Here is a 10,278-nt window from a genome sequence, read left to right on the forward strand (position 1 = left end):
TGGCCTAGACCATCTGGCAGTCCCTATCCTTGGGGCTGCCTCTCCCCAACTTTAGTCATGTAGTTCTGGAGGAAATCGACCATCTGTGTGCTACTGGGTCAGGGCCAAACACCATATAAAGCCAGTCATAAGACCCCATTTCCCTAACAGGATGGCTGAGCAGGGGCTGTACATGTGATCTGAGGTGGGTCATTCAGGGAACACCCTTGAACTCTCATGTCTGCAATCTTCTTTCCTTACTGGGTGATGCCTTCGGGATTTAAAACCCTAGGTCAGGTAGCCTGAACTCCCTCACTAGGTGTAGAAGCCTTAAGGAAGAAAGTTGCCAGGCTAAGATCATCAAAGAAGACCAAACGGAAAGAGCGAGGGTGAGAGTGAATTGATGACTTCTAGTTTCTTGGGTCCATTCACTGAGATCTTTGTATTTGCTCTGATTCTTGTGTCCTGGATTCCCAGAATCATTTCAATAAGTGTCCCTTTTCCTTGAAGCCAGTTAGAGTAAGGCTCCTCTCAATTTTGATTCAGAATTGGTTCTAGATCCTTCACTCCCAGACACAAACAGAATCAACCATTTGTTTCAGCACCATTAAGAGTGAAACCCTTTATTCTTTACTGAGAATAGGGTATGCAGACCACCAAATACAGTTCACCAGCATCCTAGGCAAGAGTGCCCAAAGTGTGAGTTAGTGTGTGTTAGGAACGGCCTTACTGATTCCTGAACCACTCTAAGCATTTACACTGCCCGTGCCAGGCCAATCCTGTCATTTCCTCGATCAAAGACTGAGAAATACCGCCTCAGGAAGGCATCACCGAGGATCCAGGTCTCTCTAGATGTTCTCACTGTGTTCTCTTTAAAAGCGGAATAGCAGCGGCCTCTAGAATCCTGGGGGAGTCAGAGATACATGTTAGTCAGCATGAGCCCTTACCAGTGACTCCCCCCAATATCCAGACCCAGCACAATTCTTTGTTTTATCTCCCTCTTTTGGTAAGTATCAAGGGGTTTTCTCAGCAGCAGGGGATATGAGATTTCATCCAAAACCAAAGAGGGCCAAGACATGAGGTTGCCATGAGGAAGGGTGTGGTGAGTGGAGGACTGGCAGTTGGGGAAACATAGGAATGAAAAACAACAAAGTCCTACTGTAGAGCGTAAGGAACTATATTCAATATTCAGTGATAAACCACATGAAAAAGAATAAGAAATACATATATATTTTATGTGTATAACTGAGTCACATTGTTGTGAGCAGAATTTAATGCAACACTGAAGATTAGCCACACTTCTTTATAATTATTTAGAAAAGAACAAGTGTGTCCATAGTTCACCTCATTCCCTGTTTCTTTCCTTCTGACTCCTGCTCCTTGTTTTCTCTGCAGAGAATGCTGGTTCTCCTCCTGCATCCCCACAGTCCATACTTTATTATAAAACTGTATTTTGTATTGGAGTATAGTTGATTAACAATATTCTGAGTTTCAGGTAGACAGTAAAGGGGCTCAACCATATGTATCCGGGTATCCTGGTCCCAAAGACACCTCTCCCATCCAGGCTGTCATATAACTGAGTGGAGTTCCCTCTGCTACAAATTAACTCATTTTTGGTTATCCATCTTAAATAGAGCAGTGCCCACAACACGTTCTTGAAGACTTAACTCAGGAACTCTGAGAAGCCTCCTTCAGCCCACACTCACCCTCTTTGGCCACTCCAGGCTTGGGTGGGTAAGGTACTCTTGTTCCCCAGCCCCAAAGGTCAGTCCGTAGCCCTCATCACCCCTCGTAAGTCCCCACTGCCCCAGTGCAGACCACCTTGAGATGTCATTTGCATGGAATCCAGTGTAGTTCTGCCTAGAACCAAGCAACCCTCTATATGGCTCAATGAGTTTGTGGTTCTGGAATTCCTGAAATTCCCTCTCTTCCTCAAAGCCTTCTTTGAGTCCATCAGCCTGCTCTGAACTCTCGCAGGGAGCTGACATTAAGCTTCCACCCTGTGCTGGGGCTGAGCAGTCACTGGCCACCTTTTATTCACATTAGCATCCAACCTCCCCACAGAGGGGTTTGGTACCCCAACTCACAAAGGGGGCACCTGGCCAGAGCAAAGGGAAGATGCAGCTGAGAACTAGGCTGACCATGTAATTTATCATACAAACCAGGAAAACTTTGAGAAGGGAAGGGAGACTGTTAACTTATGCTGGGACATCACACTGGGACTGCCCCCAGCCATTCTCCTTGTAATGTGGCCTATTTCAGGGACTCCTAGTGCTGAATTTCATGTTCATGCACTTAAGGTTCAGATTGAATTGAAGTTCTTTGAGGACTGAAGACCTTAGTTTTCCCCTCTGCCTGACTCCCACCATGCCATATGGTGTGGTATCTCCACACTTATTTCAGGAAGATCAGTGTCCCACACTGCCCTTTACTTTCAAGTGATTGGTTTTGTGGGAGGCACTGGCCCAGCCACAGGGCTCAGCAGCATCTGCAATGGTGTGACATGGCCTCCAGAGGGCACCCTCCTCCCAGCAGCAGCTCAAGGGTTCCTGCAAGCTCCAGTTTGAGAACCAACCCTCAATATTGTCCCCTCACCTTAAAGATGTAGGCTCGAGCTGTCATTGGGTACTTGATGCCGTTGATGATGAAAGTAATAGAGGGCAGGTATTTGGTGGCAAAACATGAAACGTAGTGCTGTTACAGAGAGAGGGAGAGAGGTTGGCCCTGGAGATCCTTGTTGTGTGTGGAGACTGGGAGTGACCTTGGGGCATGACCCTTCACCTTGGAATCAAATGGCCTGGTGCGGATGAGCCTGTGTATGTTATTCACCAGTCTTCCTGGGCCTTCGATATGTGATGTCCCAGTGTGCACAAGGGCCTCACAGCCATCAGAACAAGCAATAACCGTTCTTTTCATGGAGATGCTGAGAGACAATGAAAGAAAGAGGGCATCAAGGTCACTCTGATTCTCCCCAGAGTTGCCCCCTTCTTGACTGTCTCCTAAACAGCCCTTCATCTCTTGCCCTCTTCCTTTGCTCTCGACACAGCACCTTTCTTGACATCCTTGAATGCACTACTTGAATACACTACGATATTTTGTACCTTGACACAAGATGGTCTTCCTTCCTGGGGAGTGGAAGACTCCACTCCCCTTTGACTAGCAAATTTCTTCTCATCTTCCAGATTCCACCATAATTGTATTGTTTTCAGGAAGTCTTTCCCCTGGTGTTTTTCAGTCTCCTGTCTTGATCACTCTCTGTAGACCCTTCCTCATGTCTGCTGCTGCTAACTCACTTCAGTCATGTCTGACTGTGTGACCTCATAGAGGACAACCCAACAGGCTCCACCATCCCTGTGATTTTCCAGGCAAAGTACTGGAGTGGGTTGCCATTGCCTTCTCCTCTTCATGTCTAGCATGTACCAAAGTCACAATTCACTATGTGGGTGAGTCACTTCATGTATATCTGCCTTCTTAGATGTGAGGGTGAGTATTATTCTCCTTGCCTCCCTAAAGGGCCTGGCACACAGTGGATGCTCAATGCTTGTCTGTTCAATGAGTGAATAAAGACTTGGAAAACAATAAGAAACCTCCAGAGAGCTGTATCTGGTGGGGTACAAATAACGGGTCGCACACAGAGTGAAGGTGGAGATTTGCAGGGGCAGCAGATTCTCATAATAGGGGGAGAGAGGGGCTCCTATGGGAGAGGGTGTCTCCAAGCACTGCTCCTACAACAAGCTCAGACCCTGAGACCCTGGCCATGAAATAAATGACTAGCCCACAGAAACTCCAAAGGACAGGTTAGCTTTTGTCTGAGGGTATCACACAGAATCCTATCAATTATGCCTCTTATCCTCAGGTCACTCCTGGATCCCACCTTCCTGATTCTCTGTAATAGCCCCTATCCCACTGTGTGCCGAAGAACTTGACTTTTCTATTAGTTGCTTTCACATCTTAAGACTGCAGCCAACCTCTCTCCACTGCTACGTAGCTGCTCCGTAAGAAGACCAATTTTCCCCAATTTCTCAGGACTGTCCCTGTTTTTAAAATGACATTTATCTGTACTGAGAACTTCCTATGTCTTAGGTAGCCTTGGAAAGCCAGTCATCTTATCATAACTCTGTTTAGGCTGGTGAAATTCTCCCTGATCGTCTGTTCACCACATTTTAGAGTCCTCTAACTCTGTTCCACACCTCAAAGGGCAATGGGTGCAGCCCTCTCTCAGCTGCACAGACTTCTCCAGACCCTTTTAGGGCCCTGGTCAGAGTATTTCTCAGAAGGCCTGGGGATTATGACCCAATGGGTTGTTTGTGTATCTATGTGCTTGTGTGTTTGTTTGTATGTGTCTCTGTGTGGCTTTGTGTGTCTCTGACTAGCTATGCATGTTTTTATGTGTCTCTGTGTATGTTTATATGTCTACTTGTGTGTTTCCATGTGTCTGTGTGTCTGTCTGTGTCATTGTGACTGGTATATATGTCTGTGTGACTGTGTGTCTGAGAATGTATTTGTGTGTGTCTGCCTGTGTCCATGTACAGTAGCAGGAGCATCACTTGGGCTGACCCTCAGAGGGAGAGGCTTACCGGTCCATGTGTACTCTCCATTCGCCTGCTTCAATCAGTGGTATCCAGTTGAGCTCTCCCTTGTAGTACTGGTGGTCCACCCCACCAAACATCACCACACTGCCCTCCTGCTTGTTTCTGTAGAGAAGAGAGGGGGTGGAATCTTGGAGGACAGTAATAATAGCACTGTCTGAGAGCTGTGATTGTACACCCGTCAAGGCACTAGTAAGGTCCCCATGTACAGATGCAGAAATTGGGTCTAGGAGAGATTGAGATCCAGACTGAGGTCTGTTACTGTCTCATGAGTGGCACAGAGGAGGTTAGAAGCTGAATCACTTGGCTGGGCTCCACCCACTACGTCTTCTGAAGACGCCCTGGGCCTCCAGGGACCTGAGTGATCAGACACCCTCAGAGGACAGAGTGCTGAAGTGTTTTGGCTTTCCCCTTGTCAGGAAAATCAAGGCCTGAGAGTTCTAAGGGTATGGGATCAGGTCACACAGAGTTGGCTTCACTGGCTTATGACCTCTACTGTCCAAAGGGCCCCACACTCAGAAGGGACCTCACCTCTGCTCTCCCTGACTTGAAATGCCTAATATTTCTTGAACAAGGGGGTCCCACATTTTCGTGTCCCACACTTTCATTTCTTACTGGCTCCACAAATTTGGTAGCTGGTCCTGGGCTCCCAGTGAAATGCTAATGAGGAAGGAAAGATATCCAGCATCCTTCTCCTTCCTTCCTTATCAAATTCATAAGCAAATCCTAATGCCTTTCCTTCAACATGCTTCCTGTTGCCTTCCATTAGCATCCTCCTCACTCACCCCACTAGACCAAGTTACTGGTCTTGAGCCCATGAGTAGGGTTCTGTTCCAATTAACTTTTATTTGTAAAAGCCTGTGGTGAAGCAAGGTAGGGCCCTGGGGCCATAGTTATCCTGGGTTAGATTATCTCTCAGGATACTTCTATATAAAGTGTTCTATAATTTTTGTGTAACTGAAAGCATCTTAAAGCTTATTTGGAGAAAGGGATTGTCCATCTCAGACTTACTTGCTCAAGTAGAAGGCAAAAACAGGCTCAGAAATGGCACCTTGATTCTTCAGGTTGTCAAAGATGGGGATGGCTCCAGAGAAGGATATGTTGGGGTAGTTCAAGCCCAAGACACCATCATAATTTCTGCCCTCCAACCCATATTCCACCACGCTTAGACCGAACGGCTGATCAGTACTTACAAGGTCCCCAATCTGTGGGAAAGAAGAGTGTTCTCACTTACAGATACATAAAGTGGGCCTAGGACTTGGCTGGGGTGCATTGCCATTAGATCCTCAGAGAATAATTTAGGCTGGGCTCTGTCTTTGGTGGCCCACAGACAGTTAGACCTAGCTGGGAGGGGAATTTGGGTTCCATTTGTGAAAGGCTGTGAATTTTAAAACCTCTGCACCTCTGAAAAACACCACCTGAGTCAGTCAAATTTGCCTCTTGGCTTCTGTCCAGGTGGGGCAACCAAGAGTCAGGCCAGGTCCCATTGGTGCCACCTTATGGACAAAGCAATCAACAGCAAGACAGCCTTCTCTTTAGCATCACTGTGACCTAATGAAAGGAATGGACTGCATTCTCTGTAAGGTACTGTGGATTCTGCATCTGTCCAGGAAGACAGAAGCTGAAAACACAATCTTGCTTGCAGGGTTCTATGAAATTACTGCCTGGGGAACTCACTTTGGGGGATATGTGTATTTTTCTGTGAGTGTGTATGAGAGAGAAAGAGAGAGAGGGGAACTACTCAGGTATTTTGGGGGAGGCAAGCCATAGATTTATTAGACTCTCAAGGGTCCTCTAGAATGAGAACTCATTTATCAGGCCCCATCACTTCTCAGGCCTCCAGTTTCCCACTCTGGATACCTGAAGGCCTTGACTGCCCCCAGGGTCTGCAGATCAGTTTTATCCTGTCCCCAGACACCCCAAAACAACTTCAGTCCTGAAAAGCCAGCCTAACTCCACCTTTTACCACATGTGTGCCCTCAGCAAGGCCCTTGCTGTCTGCACCTCAGTTTCCTCATATGTCTCATGAGCTAATCAGAGTAACTGCTGTGTGGGATTGTTGCAGGATTAAACCAGTTACCACCTGAAAGTGCCTAGAACAATCTGATATAAAAGTGGGTGCTTTTGTCCCTTCGTCTCGCTCCCAGCAAAATGAACTGCTCATGGGCAGAGGAGCTGCAAGTCCACACCTCAAGTCACTCTCTGGGTTACCTAATCTGTCTGCTCGTGTGTCACCATAGGCACTGCCTCCCCAGAGACACGATCCTGTGGATAAGATGGCCAATATCTATGGGAGTTAGGCTAGGAAAGGTCCTGCCAGATGTTCCTGCATCTGTTTTCCAAGCAGAGGTCATTCCATAGCCAGTCCTGTCTCAGCATTTGTTACACTGTTACCCGAACTGTGTCATAAGCAAGAAATCCCTTCATGCTCCCAGATCCATAGGTGATGGTGAAGGTCTTATTGGTAGGCTGGAAGGTGGAAGACTGAAGTTGTCTGAACCAAACCGGTGCAGCTGCAGACACAAGAGATGAGTGCCATCAGGTGCCAAGGGTGGAAACAGGGTGGCAAGGCAAGTGAAGGATGGTCCAGGTACGGGGTGTCTGTACTCACAGCATGCTGGCATGGTACAAAAGGAGGGCACCCACAAGTCAGATGAGCCTGTGTCAAAGACAACCTGGAATTCCTGAGGGGGTGTTCCAATGGTGATGTTACCCACGTAGACCAACTAAAGGGAGGAGGGAGTGGGTTAGTGCAGAACTGGCTACCCTCTATTCCCACACTGATGCCTCCCTCTGGGTGTCACATATCTCTTGAGACCACTTCTAGCCACCGTGAAGCTCACAAACTTTGGTCACAGAGGTATCTGCATTAGATATATTTATCCTGTGCTACATTGTATGCAGGATATTGATTCTATGACCAAGCGTTGAAGTGGTACCTCCTGCATGGGAAGCCCAGAGGCATAACCACTGGACCTCCAGGACTGCTGGACACCCAGGGAAGTTCTGGTGCCTTCATTTGAGAAGCTCTATAGTCTCTTCAATCCCAGCCTTAGCAGCCCCTTCTCCATGAGATCCTTCTTGATCAACCCCAGCCACTCCCTCTAAACTCAGACCACATCCAATCAACACCACACAGGTGACCCTTTCATTTGACATGTATTTACTCTTTGCCTATCTCTCAGGCTGGAATGGGCATCTTGAAGTCATCTTGAAGACAAAATAATCCCTTTTTCTAATCTAAAAACAGTAACCACACTGATTCTTATGGCCATACACAAAATACAGGTTCAGTAACTTTTTACTGCCATCGTTCTTGCATCTGTGGAAACTGAATTCCTCTACCTGGGGATTCACAATTGCTTTACAGGTGGTTCTACCTTTTGATCAGTGATGGTTCACTCTTCATCTGTAACTGAGTGGCTCACTTAGTTAAGAAGGAACAATCGCCCTCAAACAAATGACACATGTATGACACAGAAATGGATATTTACCTGCCACCTGGTAATTGCCCAGACCAGTCACAAAGACCAACAGTTGAGGATAAGAGTGCCTTCTCCTCTGGTTGGGGTCCCTGTTTTCCAGTATCTTTGCCTCCTGCAGGAAAACCAACCCCACCATCCCACCTGGCATCTCCAGATGATCCCCAGTGTTAGGCTAGAGCACCAGGGGGTGCTCTGGAGCACCATCCTCCCAAAATACTCACATTCATGATGTTCCTCAGCGGGTGAATAGTTAGATTTGAGCCACGAAAAGAAATCTGGGACAGTCTGTAAGGATGCTCCTTCAAGAAATTCTTCAGCATGTTTTTTCCACTGAGGGTTTTTCTCATGGTCTTCACTTGCCTTAGAGGTATTCTTTCACAGAACATTTGAAAAAGAAAACAAAGAAGATGCTACAACAAGTTGTCAGTGTTAGGATATAACTGTCATTGTAATGGCCCTGTGTATATTCTAATCATTTTTATGAGGCACATTATTATCAGAATTTTATGCATATACCATGGCAAAGACACCAATTTGAATACAGGTTCTTTTCTGCAATCTTGGGTAAGCCATATGACCATGTGGGGTCTCAGTATCCCCTTCAGTAAAATGGTGGAATGTGACAATACAAACCCTCCAAATAGAATATCTTGGGGATGAGTGAAGTGATGGATATAAGGTACCTGATAAATAGGAAGTCTCAACAATGACAGCCATTAGCATCACTGTTGCCATCGAACTCATTCCTTCTCATAGAACCTCAAGGAAGAAGGTAGAAGGGGGACTCTTATTTTCTTTTACAAGGGAGCAATTTGAAATGCAAGAGTTTTGAGTTGACTGTGGTCACACTGCTTGTCTGACATAAAACAGTGTATATAAAACAGTGTATCTTTCTCCAAGTTGAAAGAGAAGAAAGAGTTGAAAGAAGAATCCAAGATATAGGGAACAAGTAAGGGAAATTCAGAGGCTTGAGAAGGAAGAATGAGTGAAATGAAAAATTAAAAGAAAACAGCACAAAGAGAAATACACTCCTAGTGACTTCCAAAGAGATGGAGAGATAAATGACATTGTCACAGAGATGCAGACATAGGCATATACACACTGAAGTAGAGAGTGAACAAAGAGGAAATGTTGAATAAAATGTAGAAAAGTGCTATTCCACAGGACCACATCGACATCTGCATAGACTGTGCACTGAACAGTTGCAAGGAGTTGCATTTTCAATAGGTCATGATATGACTGGACCCCAAGAACTGTGCAACCATGCAAATTTACATAAGACCTTGGCATCTACAATTCCTAGAGCAAGTTACTTATCAATAATAAAGATTTGAACTTTAAGACTCTTAGGGAAAGATTCCATTCCCTTCTAAACCTGATGGGTGGAATAATCAGATGAAAAGAAAAATCCGAGAAAGGAACATAATGTGGCTTACATCCCCATACTTACTTGACTATGCACTCTGAGAAGGCCACCAGCCCGAGGAGCACAATCCACTTCATGCTTCTTTACTGGCTCCAGGTACTCAGGGAAGTTTGGGTTCTTAGCATGTAGTGGTGACCAAGAGCCCGTAGTTATATATGCTCTGACCTACCCAAGTTTTTCCCTTTAGGCCACTAAAAGATCTGAAAAAAAAAAAAAACACAAAGGTCTTGATAAAATCTTTACCTTCATCAGTGTCCTTGGTGAGTGGCCTTTGAAGCTTTTCAGAATACAGAGAATTGAACCATAATCTCTTCCTTGAAGCTTGGCTGGAAAATCAAACTGATCTGCATGGACATCTAAGAAGACAGAGAACCTTCACTACTTGGAGAAAAAAACAGCTAAGAACATCATGAAAATGCATACTAGGCACCATGCTCGAAATTCATGGTTTCATATCATCTTCCTAGCCACTTCATGAGATATGCATTGCTGTCTTCGTTGGAGAGATGGCTGGGATGATAAGTTGTCAAATGGCAAAGTGAAGACTTCAGGTACAGCCCAGGGACATACAACTGGCTTTAGGTAGTGGGTCTAATGGCAGACATCAGAGGCACCTATGATGCCAGGCTGCATCAAAGATTTAGGGCAGAGAAGTACTTCAATTGCATGGTTTCAGTATTGGAGGAAATGTCATATGCATCCACAAGATATTTTATATCATACAACAACTGTATAAGGAAGAACTGTATGCTAAGTTCTGGGCTAAAGGCTTCAAAGTCAAAGTTGATCAAGACAAAAG

General features: G+C 45.7%; 1 protein-coding gene across 2 annotated transcripts; it reads right to left on the reverse strand.

Annotated features, from left to right (window-relative positions):
* Positions 1-575: 575 nt before the first annotated feature.
* PAG9 (pregnancy-associated glycoprotein 9) lies at positions 576-9,844 on the reverse strand. 2 transcript variants are annotated; one of them, XM_010820996.3, is made up of 9 exons: positions 9,723-9,844; positions 8,275-8,425; positions 7,180-7,294; positions 6,963-7,081; positions 5,580-5,773; positions 4,557-4,673; positions 2,761-2,902; positions 2,575-2,673; positions 576-883 (listed from the first exon to the last, which is right to left on the reverse strand). In XM_010820996.3, exons 2-9 carry the CDS (start codon positions 8,398-8,400, stop codon positions 734-736), a joined length of 1,062 nt encoding a protein of 353 aa, XP_010819298.1. In that variant the 5' UTR covers positions 8,401-8,425; positions 9,723-9,844; the 3' UTR covers positions 576-733.
* Positions 9,845-10,278: the final 434 nt, after the last annotated feature.

This window comes from Bos taurus, chromosome 29 (assembly GCF_002263795.3).
Source record: "Bos taurus isolate L1 Dominette 01449 registration number 42190680 breed Hereford chromosome 29, ARS-UCD2.0, whole genome shotgun sequence".
Taxonomy (NCBI): domain Eukaryota; kingdom Metazoa; phylum Chordata; class Mammalia; order Artiodactyla; family Bovidae; genus Bos; species Bos taurus.